General features: G+C 47.2%; 2 protein-coding genes across 8 annotated transcripts in view; one reads left to right on the forward strand and one right to left on the reverse strand.

Moving 5' to 3' along the window:
- The window catches only part of GFPT1 (glutamine--fructose-6-phosphate transaminase 1), a 47,752-nt gene extending 37,772 nt beyond the window's left edge, over window positions 1-9,980 (forward strand). For all 6 annotated transcript variants that reach the window (XM_053269644.1, XM_053269645.1, XM_053269647.1 and 3 more), the window contains 5 exons: window positions 2,767-2,881; window positions 3,323-3,450; window positions 4,222-4,389; window positions 5,637-5,798; window positions 6,583-9,980. In XM_053269644.1, coding sequence (XP_053125619.1) covers window positions 2,767-2,881; window positions 3,323-3,450; window positions 4,222-4,389; window positions 5,637-5,798; window positions 6,583-6,627 — 618 coding nt within the window. In that variant the 3' untranslated portion in view covers window positions 6,628-9,980. The remainder of the gene's footprint in view (window positions 1-2,766; window positions 2,882-3,322; window positions 3,451-4,221; window positions 4,390-5,636; window positions 5,799-6,582) is intronic.
- An 839-nt stretch (window positions 9,981-10,819) lies between these two features.
- The window catches only part of ANTXR1 (ANTXR cell adhesion molecule 1), a 158,098-nt gene continuing 150,863 nt past the window's right edge, over window positions 10,820-18,054 (reverse strand). For both annotated transcript variants that reach the window (XM_053270047.1, XM_053270045.1), the window contains exon 18: window positions 10,820-16,277. In XM_053270047.1, coding sequence (XP_053126022.1) covers window positions 16,002-16,277 — 276 coding nt within the window. In that variant the 3' untranslated portion in view covers window positions 10,820-16,001. The remainder of the gene's footprint in view (window positions 16,278-18,054) is intronic.

The raw sequence follows: 18,054 nt of genomic DNA on the forward strand, positions 1-18,054 counted from the left end.
GCCCAAGACCAAAGAGCTGTCAAAGGATGTCAGGGACAAGGTTGTAGACCTGCACAAGGCTGGACTGGGCTACAAGACTATCGCCAAGCAGCTTGGTGAGAGGGTGACTACAGTTGGCACGATAACTCGCAAATGGAAGAAACACAAAACTGTCAATCTCCCTCGGTCTGGGGCTCCATGCAAGATCTCACCTCGTGGAGTTGCAATGATCATGAGAACGGTGACAAAGCAGCCCAGAACTGCACGGGGGGAACTTGTCAATGATCTCAGGGCAGCTGGAACCATAGTCACCAAGAAAACAATTGGTAACACACTACGCCGTGAAGGACTGAAATCTTGCAGTGCCCGCAAGGTCCCCCTGCTCAAGGCAGCACATGTACAGGCCCGTCTGCAGTTTGCCAATGCACATCTGAATGATCCAAAGGAGAACTGAGCGAAAGTGCTGTGGTCAGATGAGACCAAAATCGAGCTCTTTGGCATCAACTCAACTCGCCGTGTGTGGAGGAGGAGGAATGCTGCCTATGAGCCCAAGAACACCATCCCCACCATCAAACATGGAGGTGGACACATTATGCTTTGGGGGTGTTTTTCTGCTAAGGGGACGGGACACCTTCACCGCATCGAAGGGACAATGGACGGGACCATGTACCATCTTGGGTGAGCACCTCCTTCCCTCAGCCAGGGCATTGAGAATGGGTCGTGGATGGGTATTCCAGCATGACAGTGACCCAAAACACACAGCCAAGGCAACAAAGGAGTGGCTCAAGAAGAAGCACATGAAGGTCCTGGAGTGGCCCAGCCAGTCTCCAGACCTTAATCCCATAGAAAATCTGTGGAGGGAGCTGAAGGTTCGGGTTGCCAAACATCAGCCTCGAAACCTTTCTGACTTGGAGAGGATCTGCAAAGAGGAGTGGGACAACATCCCTCCTGGGTTGTGTGCAAACCTGGTGGCCAACTACAAGAAACGTCTGACCTCTGTGATTGCCAACAAGGGTTTTGCCACCAAGTACTAAGACATCTTTTGTGAAGGGATCGATTACTTATTTCCCTCACTACAATGCAAATCCATCGCTGACTTTTGGGCACTGGGCTTTTGAGGGTTTGTTTGTTGTTGTTCTGTCTCTCACAGCTACAATAAACCTACCATTCCAATTATAGCCTGGTCATTTCTGTGTCAGAGGGCAAACGGACAAAATCAGCAGGGGATCAAATACTTATTTCCCTCACTGTATAATGCCCCCTCTTTGTAAGATTCTTCACCCTGTTGCTTATGCAGTAGTAAGTCTTTGCTTTCCTTCGCATTGTTGATGTGCTCACAAGATGAGTGACTTGCTGTGGCAAAGCTTGAAGTCCCGCCTAGTCCCTTGCAGAGAGGTTTCCAGCCGCTGCAACAGAGCTGTGAGAGGTTTAGCACTTGTGATCTTGGTGCTCTCAGTGTTCAGTGCACTCGGGCAGCTGGCCTTTGGGAGCTCTGTTCACACTTGCCACTAGCAGTGCGGGAGGTGCTTCTCACGGGGTCTTCCTACACCAGGGATTTCTAGCCTTGGGATCCTCCACTGGGCTGATGGGAGTTCCGAAAATTGATAGCTTTATTTTGGTCTTTGACCATCACCTGAGAAAACAGAATGTTGATGGGAGTTGCAGTCTAGCAGCCTCCAAAGACCAAGGTTGGGAATCCTTTTCCTGCACCGTTGCAGTCAGGGTTTGGCTACAGAAACAACGTGGCTGGGGCTGGTTGGGCAGCTCCTGCCCACTCAGGAACAACTTTAGAGAGCATAATTGGCCCTGCCCAAATGTGAGAAGACACCACAGAGATGTGGCCTCCAGCTACTTTTGGCAAGTATGAATGCAGCCTCAGAAAGACTTGACCACATAATTTTGCAAAACATAACTTTGCGCCATGGAGGCAGACTTCAATAATAGCGGTTTCAGTATTCGCAGTTTCACATATCTGTGGTTTAAAAATAAGTACCAGATTCAATATTCACGGTAGGGTATTTGGCACATCCGTGGTTTTGAACTTGACCTGAACTGCAACCATGAGCTTCGAATGTGAGCTTGAACTTTGCAGGGGGCAGGGGTGTGAAGGAACTCCCATGTGTGTTTACTTTAACTGGGCCCAATCCTGTGATTCCTCTCTGAGCAACCGAGCAACCAGACAGGCTTGGGGTTTGTAAGTGCTGAACTTCAACTGTGGAGTAAGGAAGCCTCATGATTATAATACTTATAGAGCTGTGCTCCATCCTTATTTCTGCTTTCCCCCCTGATTTTTTAGTGGATCTTTAAAGCTCATTTTCCAGGCTCCAGAGTCTAACCCCCTAATTCCCATAGACACAATGCCTCGTTATTCACAGTTTCATTATTCGCGATCATAAGCTAGGAATGGAACCCCTGTAAATAATGAGGTCCTCCTCTACTGGGAAAAATTGGTTGGTTTGATGCCTATGGTCAGTAAACTATTCCTGATTGGTGATATCTGGGTTCCTGAGTTAAAATACATAACCCAGTAGAGGGTGATCAGGTTGCCCCCAAGGTTTGTTGTCCACTCCAAAGTAGAAGAGCTGATTCATTTTCTGATGCCGTCCAGGAGAACACTGTTGGCACTAGTGTGCCAGGGGAAATGGGTAGCCTGGCCCTTAAGACACCCACAAAGACCGAAATAAAGCTGTCGATTTTCTGAACTCCCATCAGCCTTATAGTGTATGCTTTGGACAACTTGAAATATTCTAGCATATATTGCAAATGGGGTTTTCCTCTCTTCCCTAGGCCTACACAAGCCAGTTTGTTTCACTGGTCATGTTTGCACTCATGATGTGTGATGACAGAATCTCTATGCAAGAAAGACGGAAAGAAATAATGCGAGGTCTCAAGTTACTGCCTGGTATGTACAGCTGCCCCACGATGTGATGATAAAACACAATTTTTTGAAGGAAGACAGTGCTGCTCGTGTGCTCTCTTCGTACAGTCGAGACTAAATTTCTTCCTAGGTGTTGGAAGACATCATGGAGGAGGAGTGGGCCAGGGCCCTGGTTGCTTTTCTGGATCTCACTTCTCTTCCTCCCCGCAATCTACACCCCACCCACCCCCCACCCACCCCTACCTCTGCACTGCAAGAAGAGACCAGAGCAGGCAGGCTGTCCAACAGTTGGCCATGTCACTTCCTGGGTATGGTAGACCAGTCATCTTCCAGGCTCACAGCCCACTGGGACCCCCACCTAAATTTTTACTTTACATGTACATGTTTGAGAATCAAAAGAAGAGAGGGTGGCTTTTGACTGCAATCTTTTCTATCTGCGTCTCTCGCTTTTGCTGCTCCCCATAGACTTGATTAAAGAAGTCCTGAGCATGGACGATGAGATCCAGAAGCTGGCCACAGAGCTCTACCACCAGAAGTCCATCCTCATCATGGGCCGTGGCTATCACTACGCGACGTGCCTGGAAGGCGCTCTGGTAAGAGCCTCCTCAGAAAGGGGCCGGCCCAGGGCTAGGTGCGAGCCACACTCCCAAGGGCCGGATGTGACCAGGCATAGAAAAGAGGGGGGCTGGGGTGGAGATCTCCAGGAAGCCTGCTTGGGAGGTGTACGGGTGGAGTTCTCAGACTGCTGCTATGTTTAATTTGGTAGCAAGATTTTGAATCCAGAAGGAACCAAGCAGGATCTCTAAAAGACTGAAGTAGGTGCAGACTTTTAAATGAGCCTTGCACAGCTTGTGATCCGCTAGCGGAACACAACCCACCAGCCATGCCTTGGGACCTGCCAGGTATTTAGCCATCTCTGGGGGAGTGATGGGATGGGGTTTGTATTGCCTCCTCAGGCAGGCAGCAAACCCAGGAGGTTTCTGGAACTGCCATCCATGGCGCGCGTGGCTTTTGGCTCATACGGGTGGAAGTCAGATTTCAGCCTTAAATGTACCCCCACCCGCTGCTGCCCCAGTTTCTAGTACTCAACAAGACTCAGATGGGCCTATAAAACTCTTTCCTGTATTATTTTTAGATGAAGAGAGGGACTGAGAACTATTCTGTCAAATGTAGCAAAGATGGAGGGACGTTGTGAGACCTTGAGATGGCAAGAACTGCCTCTCCGAGTTTGGAACGGGCTGAGTTTTTATTTCTGAACTCAGAAAAGAATCCAAATGCGATATGCTGGTAGTTTTCTGGCCTGGAACATAAACTCCGTAGGACTGGGCTAACTTGCTGCTGCTGCTGCTGCTTCTCCTCCCTAGAAAATCAAGGAGATCACCTACATGCACTCGGAAGGCATCCTGGCTGGCGAGCTGAAGCACGGGCCCCTCGCGCTGGTGGACAAGCTGATGCCTGTGATCATGATCATCATGAGGGACAACACCTATGCCAAGTGCCAGAACGCGCTGCAGCAAGTGATGGCACGGCAGGTGAGTCCATGCGGGGCAATGCCATCCCCAGGCAGGTCGGAGCCCCACTTTGAGATGGACATGGGCGTGTCATGGCGCAGGAAGGAGAGCAAGCCCCACAGAGCCCCTCTCTTGCTTGCATTGGACAGGGAAGTGTGACGAGGCAGCCTAGAACACCTGGCAGTGCCTGACAGAAAAGAGGAAGCCATTTCCTCTGCCCATCGGCAGTTGACTTGGGAGTTTCGCTCCCTCCTCCTGAGCCCGCTTCTCTTTGCTTTGACTCCTGGCTTGGAGGCAGAATGTAACTGGGACCGCTTTGAGGGCCAAAGCTATTGGCATCTGTCCAGTTGATACTTCTTGCTTGTGTAGCAACTACACACTGGGTCTGTTCAGGGCTGGAACGGGCATGCTGAGGACCCTCAAGGTGCTTCTGTGCAGCCTGCCGGGTCCCGCTGTGGGCCTTAACCATTCTTTCCCTTCACACGTATTTCTTGGGGCCAAGCTAGGCATGGTGGGGGCAGCAGCGAGGGCTGCTCAGTCATAATTTTGACATCAATAAGGAGAGTGCAGGTGAGGGGGAGTAGTATCTCCTCCTTCCCCCCTCAGGTGCACTTTCCTTTTGGATGCCAGTTGAGATACCCATCCCTTCATATGTGAGTGGGTCGGACCATGTGAATAAAACAGATGCATGACCCAATTTTTGCACTACATCACTTAGATTGGTACTACGGTATTCAAAGACCAGATGGCAAATGGCAGCGCACAAAACTATTAATTTTGCATCAAATTCAAATTTGGTTTTGGCTCTTTAAGATCTGCTCCAAAGTGAAGCTAAACGAGTTTGGCTTGGTTTTGCTTCTGTGTCTTCTCTCCAGATTAAAATAAATGGGAGAACTAGAGAAATGGAGGGGAAGGTCTAAAACTGTGCCAAGCTCTTTAACCTGGCACTTTTAAAATGTGGGGTGACAAAGGAGCACAGTGGACAGAGGCAAGTGTGCAGATTGTTCCTTGGGGCAAGCATAGGGTTAGGGGCTGAGAGACTTCAGTTTTCAAGGGAACAGGCCTACGCACTACCTTACTATGACAATGTCTAATTAGTTTCCTTAAATTTAACTAAAAGGAGATGCTGGTAGGTTAACTTTCAGAAGGCATGAAAATGGTTGCTTGCCTCTGCCTCTCCTTTTTCCTGTCCCACCACTCAAACAGGATTCTTTTCTCTCTCTCTCTCTCTCCCCACCCCTCTTGCTTGACCTTCTTGCAACTCCCAGGGGCGGCCAGTCGTGATTTGTGGTAAGGAGGATACTGAGACCATCAAAAACAACAAGCGGACCATCAAAGTCCCCCACTCTGTGGATTGCCTGCAGGGAATCCTGAGCGTCATTCCTTTACAGCTTCTGGCTTTCCACCTTGCAGTCCTCAGAGGCTATGATGTAAGTACCAGGGAGGAGGAGGGGTCACCCTTCTTCCTTCCAGGACAGGAGTCAGCCAGGGAGCCCTTAGGTGGAACTGGGTCTTGAATTCTGATTTTCCCGCGTCCAAGGGAGTGTCTCTTGAACTACACAGTCCATTTTGCCCTAGATTTGCAGCATTTCATTCTGAAATCTGTCTACTACATTAGGCAGAGTGTTGCCTTGTTCTCTGTATTAACAGTGCTAGCAACTTAGTTTGCAAAAAGCAGGTGCCCAGACAACTTGCCAGCAAAGCAAGGCTAGCATTAGGAGGGGCCCTTTGTGGTGGTCTAATTCTGAATATTCAAAACACCAGCAACCTGAATGATTTAAAGAAGCATAAACTGCCTCCCGTACTGATCTTCTGTATAGAGCAAGGATTCCCAAAGTGAAGGCCCAGTCCATGAGATCACACCCGGGAAGGGGGAAATTTTAGGAAACTGTAGCTGCCCTATAGAGGCTGCTTGGAGCTGAAATAGCACTTAGCAATAGCACTTACATTTATATACCGCTTTATAGCCGGAGCTCTCTAAGCAGTTTACAATGATTTAGCATATTGCCCCCAACATTCTGGGTACTCAGGAGGGGAGGCCAGGATAGATCCTTGCAGAAAAGAAAGGAGTTCAGTTCGAGTGCTGGTTTTAGTATAAAGTGATGTGTGAATCAAGCGAACTGTGAGAGAGCACTCATTAAGATTGCCTGAAGGCAATTTTTCAAAGCATTGTGAGACCCTTTTTACTTAGAGTAACTTGTCTTTATTTTGCAGGTTGACTTTCCAAGAAACCTGGCCAAATCTGTTACAGTCGAGTAGGAGATATCTCAATCATTGTTTCACGGATGTTAGTGACTTTTATTTTTTTGTACTGGAGGACATTGATTTTAAAAGTCCCCTCTTGATCAAATCTTATTTCATGTGTCCAAGAATCTTTACAATTCTGTTGCATTTGTGATGGTTAAAAGTTGAACCCATGAGCTATGCCAATAGCATCAATTAGTGGTGATGATTTCAAAGTAGTTTTTATCTTTTAAAAAAATCTTCTAGCTTGATGAGATTTTAGGCCTCTCTAGTGAGAAATCACCCAGCCGATGAATCATCCCTAGACATTCAGGCTGGTCAGATCTTCTAAGAATCTAGCTGCGAAATAAGGAATAGCTCTCAAAGTCATGTGTGCAGAGATGGGGCCCATAGACTGCGTTCTGCCACAGGTAACAGCTCTTTCTTCATTGCTCAGTGATGTCTGTTGTCAAAAGGTAGGATCCATGTGGACCTGGCTGGTTTGGTTGGGCTCATTGCACGGTGGACTCCTGCACTTCCAGCAATCAGGATTTGTGCAGCTTGCTAGAAAAGCACAGTGGCATCAGCCCATCATGCATTGGTCCCCTCAGTCAGCACAAATCTACAGGCATCCTTCATACTCTGGATCTTCACCCACCCCCATTTTTGATGTCACTCTTTGCATTTCATTTGTAAAAAATACAATGCCTAAAAAAAGAAGAGTTCTGCCTAGACAATCTTGCAGAGTTGGGACTGAGACGAGGGGCCAATTCTTGCATTTATTTTTGATGCAGTGGAATTGCTGTGAGGCAACCTGACCTTGTCATGCTCGTTTGGCGAGATAGATACTCTTGGCATTTATCCCAAGAGTGTGGTTAACTTTGGCTTCCCGGGTGCCTCTTTCACAGCAGTAAAGAACAGGCATTGTTTGCAGTCAAAGGGAAGTCTGCCCTTGAGCCCTCCAGGAGTCTTGAACCCCCCATAATTGTGTGGGCAAGGGGGCGGAACTGGATTCTGTGCTGGCCATCTGTGTTCCTGCAAGCACCTTATCTGCAGAGCCAAAGCAATGGTGCTTAGCGCCAGACTGTCTGTCATTAATGGTTCTCCAGTTAAGTCTCTCCTCTCTCCCCTGATCCACTCATGTTGACCCAGTGCGTCCCGGGGCAAAACTGGAGTGAGAACACGTGAGGCTCTCAGCTGAATCCATGTAAGCAATGATGGAGGCCAAGCTGCCGTTATCACACTGTGGAGGACATTCTCCTCCCCTCCCTCCCTGGGACAGGTGGTGAAACGAGTGCGGAGTCCAAATGGGCGCTCTGTATGCTTTGTTAGAAAGTCGTTTTACTCCCAAACGCTGTTGGTTTTTGAAAAGTTGTTTTGACAAATGAGGGGAGAAAGGAAATGGGCAGGCATGTGTGTCTTGCCTCCCAACTGGACTGAGTATTTTGGAGTATTATTCTGGAGTATTTTGGGACCATTTCAGCCCCTTCCAAAAGATGCTTTTTGCCCTCAAAATGTCCAGGGTGGTGATTTTGGCAGAGCACCAGCTGCATCCATTTATTGAAGTCCTCTTAAGATAATTTTCCCTTCCAACCCCAAATCCCATCAGCGTGCAGGAGAACTGTGTTTAATGTGAATGACCAATTTTAAATAAGAATGTTTGTAACTTGCTGCTATATATAGGGTTTCTTACAAGAAGTGAAAGAAAAGGTCGACAAAATGTTGAGCCGTTTCAGGCAGTCTGCCACTTGTCTTTTCCCTAACCTAGTCCGAGGGAAACAAGCTAGTATTACTCTCGCCTAGTAATGCATAAACCTAGTTTAGAAACGGAACTGCCATGCATTCATTCCACTACTATACTGATGTTTGTGAAGTAGGTAAGAGGGGCACAAGGTGATTAGATAAATGCATAGTGCAGGTAATTTAGGAGAGAGACCATGCAATAGAAGATGAAAACCAAAGATGATCTGTAGCAACGAGCTCCTAGCAGCAGGACTTTTCCAGCTTTGAAAGCCATTGATTCTGCAAAGATGGCAAAAGTCTCGCTGACTCAAATGGACAGTCCCCAACTCCCAAAGCAGTAGGGCAGAGGTGCTGAGAGAAGTGTTGTTAATAGCGTCCTCTGACAGTACTGCTTTCGCTGCTGCATTTCAAGACTGGAGGAATTGAAGATGGTTCAGAAACTGGGAAAAGGGCAAGTAAGCCCAAATAACGGAGGTTTTATTTTTGAACAGCAAGTGGTTCCCTGCATCCTGCTTTTTAGTGGATCAGAGCTCAATGTCCTAGTAGGGAGACCTCAGGGATGGCATGAGGTGGACTAAGAAAAGGGTCAGGCTATTGTCCCTCCTCCAGTGTCCAGGAATGGGAATTTGATGGCAGGACCACACCCAAAATGGGTGTCTGGGGGCATTTTCAGTCTTGAATGCTCATACTCAAGCTCTCGTACTCTGTCACATTGGAAATGTTAGTTGCCATTCAGTTAGACGTGAAGTAGCCCACAAATACAGCTGAATGCTGGATAGCTGTGGAATTTCATACTGTCAAAAAGTTACCTTGCAAACGTCTGTGTTGTTATGTAGCGTCAAGGTTCAGGGTCTCCTCCATGCTCCCCCTGGAGCAGTCCTGAAGGGAATATTCTGCTCTAAAGTTTCTCTTGAAAGCCAGCTTGCTGCTTTGGTGCAAATTAAAGTTGAGGCACCGGTGATGGCCCTTTGTGGACTGTCTTTAGCTTTCTTACTGGCTTGCTGAAACCATCCGAAGAGGAGAATCCCCTTTGGGAGGAGGCTTCACTCCACTTTGGTTCATCCTACTGTTGGTGAACTGGAATGTGTGCAGTTCAGCCAGTTACAGTACAGTGTCTATGTGGCTCAAGGGGATGCTGGCAGATGGTGGCTCTGAGCAATCTTTCCTGCATCACCTTCCCTGTGGGGCGATGACCCCTGGCTTTGTGCACAACAGATCTAGAAGTCAGCAAGCTTGTTAACATGGAGAACTCATGGAACTCAACCATCCAACCTAGTGTGGCCCTTCGCACTTTTGTCGTGGCCAACATTCTTAGTTATGAATTTTCCTTGTTTCTGCTTACCGAAGATTGACATGGCTGACAACTGGCCTTCACGTGAAAAAATTAAATGAAATTATATGTGTCTCTGTGTGTGTGTGTAACTTGGAACATTTTAGGCAATATGTTTCCTCTCTCTGCTTGTTTTCCTTTTGAATGTATATATCCAGCTTGCCTTGGTTTTATGGGGACCACAATGTACTTCTTTCGTCCTGTGTGCTCTGCACAGCGTTGATTGGGGCTGTAGGCATTTATTGTTCATGTTTTCAGTTCTTAGCTTACCTTTTTTGTATCTTGCTCTTTGAATAAAAACAAGTGCCCAACCTGACGGTGACTTAGAAGTTCTTGATCCTTTAGTGTGACTTCCATAACAAGAACTATCGAAGAGCTGTTAGGAAGCCAGAGATATACACATTAAAATGACGAAGAGAAGTAACCATTAGCAGTAGCCTGCCCACACTCTCCCCGCCAATGGTATGTGCACCTTTTCCTCTCTCTCTCGGATCCATACACAGTTTTGCCCCCGTCCTCTGTGGCTGCTTTTCTTTCTGCTTCCTCCTCCTCATGTCATGCATATTTTATTTTTATACTGCATTTTAATCCTACCCTTCCTCCAAGGAGTTCACGGTGCTGTACTAAAGTTTACCACCACCACTGTTGTTCTGTCAGCAACCATGATGCAAGATGGCTACTGGCCCAAGGTCACCTGGCAAGCTTCATAGCCGAGGGGAGATTTGAACTCAATTCTTCCTAATCCAACACACTAGCCACTAGGCCACACTACCTCTCTTCTGTTCCACTTCCTCCTTCAGACACCCAGCTCAGTAACACACTAGCCCCTACTGCTGCCTCTGCCCTTCATGCTCTGCTTTCTCAGGTCCCTTCCCTACTCTGCCTCCTTGGCTCCCTGTCCAGAGGCCTCTTCCCAGTGTGAGGTTTTAATGCATACCAAACTGACAACTTTCCATTCCCTCACAGAGAGCTGGCCAAGCAATTTCACATGCCAAGCCCTTGCCCTAACCCAGCCACAAGCACAATACAACACAGGGGGGAGAGAGAGAGAGCATCCACGGGGGCTCCTCCAACTCTGCTTCAGCCAGCCACACAAGCTTCTGTTGCACAGCTTCCCTTGCCCTCTTTTGTGAATACAATATACATACACAGAGCTCCAATTAGTTCTTTAATAACATCAAAATTGGCAAAGAGTAATGACTGCATCTCAAAATGACTCCTGTAACCAAGCCAAGGGCACAGACTTGCACTCTTCTGCGGGCTGATTAGTCATTCCTCGCTACCACCAGAAGTAGCCAAATCTTCCCAAGAAAGGCTCCATTTCAGACTTGCATCCTCTCTACCTTTTGTTAATGCTCCTTCCTGTAGCCAGATTGGCCACCATTTCTGTAAGCTGACATGTGCCCGGCTCCTGACTCTTGGCATTCCGAGGATTGAAAAGTCTGTGATCCAAGTGGCCCCAGCAGAGTTCATCAATATTTGCTCAACTGTTTCGGCCTCAAGGTCTGGGAAGTGGTGGTGATCCTACAGACAGCACAGTCTTCCAGAAACTGCAGAAAAGCACCATCAGATCACTCCCATTGCTCTTCTTTTTGCGGTGTTCTATAAAGAACTCTTTTTAGAAATTGCAAAGTTTGGAATATTCATTATAATGAGCTCCTAGGGTTTTCTACTAAAAAGATACATACACAGTACTATATACCAAATATAGTACACCAGGCAGTTCAACCTCACTTTTACATAGCATTAATTGCCACTGTTGGGTTGATTAGCATTAGGACCAATGGTCACAATCCAGCCAATGGTGAGCACTTAAATTCCTTGGTTTTTCTGTCTTGGCTTAGCCCAGGTTGCTAGCATCTCACTTGTGCAATGTGGAGGGGTTGTCCAGCCCCTCCCCCCATATGGAAAAGCTAACGCAAAAACCAAATCTTACAGGCCACAATCTAATGGAACCAGCCGTAGTTAAGAAACCCAAATCACACCTGCCCCCACAAATGGCTTGCACACACTTGATGGATGGCCAGCCAAGAATTTGTGGCTGCCAGGACTGTCCCACAAAGCAATGCTGCCTAGTTTTTGGCCTCCAAAAGGCACTTAGAAGGGGGCCGGGGGTGTGTGTTTCAGAATCATGCTGGGTTTCCAAAGCAGGGAACCCAACCTCTGCCCCCATTTTCCAGCCCCCAGTTGGAGAGGAAGGTGGGAATTGTCTGCACAGTTCTATGGGGCTTGGAAGCTCAGCACAAGCTGATCCAGCTTCAGGCCAGAGAGGCAGACCGAGGCAATGTGTCTGCAGAGTTAGACACTGGTGGATTGGGACCACTGACCTAATCTCCCCCCCCCCCCCCCCCGTCAGAAACTGAAATGAACTGCTCTCAGGTTCAAGAAGAAGTTGTTTTAGGAACCAAAAGGCCTTGAGTGCCATTAATGCTCTGTGAAAGGAGGCATTCGTCATTACAGGAAATATCTATACATTAATAAAAGCAATACAAACATAAAGGGGGAAAATAAAAATGAAACAAGCACAGCTTGATACAATAAACATGCCATGAAATATCATTGGCTTTATAATAATTTACTACAACGTGAAAAAAGATCTTTTATCCACACAGGATAGGAAATGCTTCCACTTAAAATATGGCAAGCATGCAATAACAATATGTACACCACAGATTTGGAATGTTGCTTTTAACTTGTGCGGGGAATCTTAGCACACTTCTTGAAAAGTCCTTGGCCTGGTCAATATTTTGAGCACCCCCACCCCCACCCCAGGATTTTAATCTTTTGATTTCAGAACTGGGAAAACAAAACTCCCTTTCAATAAAATCAGAGGCTGTAAAAACACATTTACTTTTCCCTCTGAAGCTGTTCTGCATCTGCAGTGACTGCTGAGTTAATTAATAGTATCCTTGGAATTTTATTTTGCTTAAAAAGCATTCCAATTCCAAACTTTGGGGCGACTTCAAGGATCTGTTAAGAGTAAAACTTAATCCAAAATGACTATTACACATATCCCATTTATTTTACACGTTCCAGGCACAATCTGTTGGGATAGTCTCCTGCACAATCCCTGTTAAAGCAGAGCTTTTGCATGGCTCTCATTCATCTCAGCAGGACTTGTGCAAGAGAACTTCCCTGCAGACTGTGCTTGCCCTCTTTCAGTGAGCTAAACAACTACTCGGCTAGACGATATCCAACCACTGCGAAGTGGCGTCGCCAATTTTTTGTCAGGACTTCCTGACCATCGCAAAGTAGTCTTGTGACTGAACTGACCACAACCTGTAAACCAAAACGGCGTAGACTTTTGGAGAGGTATGTGACAGAGCAGTGTCTGGGTGTCCCTTTGCTCTTATAGAGGCTGCCTTGTACTGCCTGCAGACAAAGCAGCTGCTGTTCTGGTGATGGTTTGGGGGGGCGGGAGGTGGGAGAGGGGAGGAGAGCCCTACGGTCAAAAGGCAGTTGAACCTCTCTGCGCTAGGTATAAAGAAGCGATTCAGAAATGACCCCACAAAACGATAGAACCTCTTCCCAGGGCAGTGCTCAACTGGCCTCAATCTCCATTCCTGGCCCATCTCCTTTGAAAGCATAAATAGGATGAGCAGAGATAATAATGTCTTATGCAATTTGTACCTTAGGTTATGGGTGGGGGGGGCGGCACCTGAAACTCCTCAGCTCAGGAGATCTGCTGGCCCCACAGCCGCTGCGGCAGAAGCAGGCTGCTCTTTGTTTGGCCCAGCTAGTTGTTTAAAAGTTGCAACCTCAGCTCAAGCCGTCCATGGTTGTCCTTTGGGTGGCTTTGAACACTATAACATGCAGTTCTCAGGGTACATGGTGACCTTGTCTGCTCATTTATTTAATTGTTCGGTTTCCAGGCTGCTTTTCATTAAAATAATCTCAAAGCTATTTGTCCCACAGTCAGGCAGAAGAACATCTCTTGAACAAGTCCTCTGGGACTATGCTCTATTGCGCTGAAACTCTATACCCAAAGAACCATCCAAGAAGAAGGTTCTTCCTAGCGCATGAGCCAGCCCAAGTTACACACAATCAAGTCACGCTGACCTCAGGGCAAGAAGGCTGAAGCATGGAAGAGTTAAGCCGAAAGTGCTTTTAACTGTGGCTGGAGCATACCCTTGCTTGTCTAAAACTTGGTTAGCCCAATATATGATGCTATTTTAATTTATTCTGTGGAGAGGTGTTGGAAAAAAACAACACACCCCACTCACTGAGCTACACTGGTGATTTTAAAAGACAACCTTGAAAAAATTAGGAGGCAAGTGGTTTTGGGACAACGGGGCCTTTTACTACAGGCTACGATGCATGTCGATGGAAACTTAGGTTCGTGCCTGTTTTTAAAAAGAGGGGAAAATAGAGCAAGATGCAACCAGTGCATCTCTTGGGAGTCTCAGTGCTGTTGTACATTTTGGCCTCGCCTCAGTGCCTCCCCAGATAAAAGTGACATTGCGGAGGAGATGGCCTGAACCAGCTCTTGCCAAAGGTTCTTCTCCCTCCTCTAATTGCCTAGCACCAGATCACATGACCACTGGCCCTGACCATATGGCACTGCTTGAAAACAAGTCTGACCACTTGTCAAGGTCCATCTTCCCCAGTCCTGTGTCTACTCTGACTGGCCTTGGCTCTCCAGAGACATTCGCAATCCTGCTGTCCACACTCCTTTGATGGGACATGCAAGGAAAAGAATCCTGGACCTTCCAGAATGCATACACTACCTTCTGAGCTGTTCCTTAGGAAAGGGAGACAAATTGATGTAGAAAAATAATCTATTGTTAAACATTGGGAGAGAATAGAGTCTCACACCCATGTTGAAGTCAAGACAGACAGGTTTTGTTAGGTGACCGGGTTATGTCCTGGACCAAATGGTGCCGTGGTACCACTTTTTATCATCCCAGTAGCACTTCTAATTTGCAAGTGCTTTACAATATTATGTTCCCCTTCATCACAACAACTGCACTATCCCTCTATGCTCATTATTATCCCTGTTTTACAGATGGGGGACTGAGGCTAAGACTGCCTTGCTTCAGCCACAGAGTTAGTAGCAGTTCAATTCTTAATGTACCATTCACAAGACCAGTTCAGCCTGCACAAATCCACTGAAAACGTCTACTTGTGTTGACATCAACATGTTAAAAAATGGTTGTGAGAATCTATTTGAAAAGTATTGTTGAAGGCACTCCTCTTGGTTCAAAAAGGCAGTTAGAGCCATGCCACAGCTCAGCACTCACCACTCAGTCCTGGGTGTGATACACTGGGGTGCCACTGACACACAACCCCTTAGAGTCATCCTTCTGTTGCTTCCCCTGACTGTTGATCTCTCTTGGTTTTCTCAAGCCAGCCAGAAGGAAGTATGGTCCTGAACTCCACTGAAACTGCCACACACTTTTAAAGGATGCCTTGGAGCCCTGTCAGGCTCATGACAATTATGATTTTATGTGTGCCAACAGAATCAACCATTTGGTGGTGCCTTCAGATGTTCTGCAAACATGTGTTAGGCAAACTTTGTGGCATTACACTCCATCCATCTGCTGTGTGGACAAAGCCATCATTCTTGGTGCAAAGTGAAACTGCTAAAGTACATGTCTTGTCTTTTTCATTCTTTGTCTTCCAACTTTTCTGGTCTTCTGTTGTCAGCAGAGAACATTGTGAGGGCTGACCTGTCCATTTAATGCCACCTGCCTCAGAGGGCAAAGAACTTGACGTCTCCTTTCATAGAGATCTTTCGCATTCAACCATCTGCCCCTCTTTTTAATCTATCCCTTAGTTAACCAACCTTCATCAACCTCTTCTTCCTTATAGCAACATAGCAAATCCAGGCATGTACACAAATACTTCCCACATGCTAGAAGGCACCAGCAATATCTCTGTGGTTCGTCGGGATGGCCTTGGCTTGGCGACTAGGGCTTCTGTGATCACAGCTACATTCTCAGCCAGAGATCCTCACATTCATCGGAGGATCGATCTGTTCTCAGGATGGACAAGAAGCAACAGGGAAGGGAGAGAGAATTGCCTCCCTCTGTGATTTTCAGGTGACTCGGAACATGAAACAGGGAATTCAAGGGTCCATAGGCAGCTTCCATTTCTGGCCAACCTGAAGATGCTGGCAATTGGTGAAGCAAAGAATGGCAGAATTTCCTTTTGAACCAAACGCAAGTGATTTGAGCATTCCAGTCGACTGAGGCATAGGGTTGTCATTTTTAAAAAATTAAGTGGTTTGCGTATCTCATCACCCAGAATGTTAAGGCCACCCCTCCCCCCCCATAGAATTGTTACAGTACTGCTGAAATGGCTTGAGAAATGCTTCTGGGAGTGAGGGGCGAGCCCTTTAGACTGAAGGGCGAGGTGGGGGTCGGGAAGGGGGCGGAGCCCGGTTAGGGGGCGGGGCATGGGGAGGCGGAGGCAGTGGAGGGAGTGTGGAAGGTGGGGATGGGGTGGGAGGTGTCGGTGAGCTGGGTGGTGGAGGGGTGTAGATCGGGGCAGGAGGGGGAGGGTTGTAGATGGGAGCCGGGGGCGCAGAGGGAGGGGGCTGGTAGGCATTGTTGAGGGGGTACTTTGGCGGAGTCTGAGACGTCTTCACTCTGGTGAAATTAATGCAGCGACCCTGGAAGAGAAACAAAGAGGGAATGGCTTATTTAGTAATTAAAATATGAATGTGTCCTTCAGCTAGAAAGTCATAACAGCCAAAGAAATAAAATATGTAATTTGCAATCATAAAAGGGACCCAACAGAGCAGTAAACATACAGAATAAAACTAATGGAGAACAATGAAACCAACAGGTTAAAGTTTACTACCAGGTGACACTGGGAAGGTCTTCATGAACACCAAGGCCTCTGCCTGATGTTAGGGAGACAACAAATTGGCAAGCAGATCTGGAGAGGGTGCTTCCTCCCATCCGAGAGAAGAGTAGTAAGGCCTTTTCCAGGATGGGGCCTGTCAGCCACAACTCCATAAGCCGCACGCATGCGTGCACAGTTTTGCAGGAGTGGGGATAAACTGCCCCAAATCGACAGGTTTGGGGTAGTTTTTTTGCAACTCAAAAGGGTTTTAAAAGACTAATCTAACTGATCAATCAACTAAGTACCTCCTTCCAGTTCCAAGGCAAAAAAACCAACCACCACAAACCTGCACAAAAGCCAAATGTTGCTTTGCCCGATTGCATTTGCTCTTCTTCACCCTCAGCGTGTCCCTCTCTTGGCTTTCCTCTGCTTCAGATATGACCGGCCTTTATTCACTCCTGCACTTATGGCGCTCTGTGGCGTCTTGTGCCCTGATGGTGCTACAGAATTAATGCCTATCAAAACCAGAAGCTGCCTCTGGCCTGAGCCACATAACTCACTCTTCTTTCTCTGCCACCCAGAAACAGGTGCAGTGCTGCAACACAAACGGAGAGCCTTAGGAATTTAAGTATTTTTCTTTCTCTCCCTCTTGTTAAAAATCTGGATCCTGTTTCTATGATGAAATAGAACAACTGTGGAACAAAACAGAAGTTATAGTTGGTGATGTTTGCATTGTGGGTTGTATGAGAGGCTTGGCTGTGGCTGATGTTTATAGGCATTTATGGACTAGTAGGAATAGGATGGGGCAGGCGGGGGGATATTTAGCAATTGCTCGTATGGCAACTTGGGTGGAAAAAAATGCTCAATGTGGTTGCACATTAAGAGCTGGATCCTTGCACTGAGCCAAAAAATGCCTCTTCAGCCACCTATAAAAATGGTGCTAAGTTCCTGAGTGTTGCCTGCAGAGATGTTTAGTTTCCTCTAATAATTTCCACCTGTGCAAAAAATACAGATCCCATAATCAAGAAATGTCAAAGGTTTTAGAACCAGTGTGATTATGTTAGCGCTGCAGAGAGAAAGAGAGGAAAAAAGAGGGTAGAATTCAGCACTGTGGGGAATGAAGGCTGGTGCTTGAGCATTGCCTCTTGCCCCCCACCCCGCCTGCCCGGATGTAACACCAGCAGGTGGGAACCTGGGCCATTTTGGGACCGGGGGGGGGGGGAGAAGCAGAGGCTTCCTCATTCTGGCCCCAAGGCTACAGACTGCACTTTTTGAAGATGTGTTGCTTTGCCAGGACACCCGTTGTTCTCTTGGCTTGTAGGAAAGAAGGGAAAGGTCCACTTTTTAAAACGACCTTGGCAACTAGAGTCGCTCCTAAGGGCCACATTTTAGTGATCGTCTGTTGCTTGGTAATCTGTTCTGCCAGGCCCAGAGCAGATGAAATGCCGCCTCCCTGCCACCATCCTCCCATACAGACTGGCAACCAGCCTTGGGAATGCGAACCGCCTTGCCTTTCTACAATTTGAGCCATGATCTTATCTGCCAGATTTCTGAAAATGTCAGAATTACCCCAGACTGGTCCACCCACATCAGCATGTTTT

Source organism: Hemicordylus capensis, chromosome 8 (genome assembly GCF_027244095.1).
Source record: "Hemicordylus capensis ecotype Gifberg chromosome 8, rHemCap1.1.pri, whole genome shotgun sequence".
Classification (NCBI taxonomy): domain Eukaryota; kingdom Metazoa; phylum Chordata; class Lepidosauria; order Squamata; family Cordylidae; genus Hemicordylus; species Hemicordylus capensis.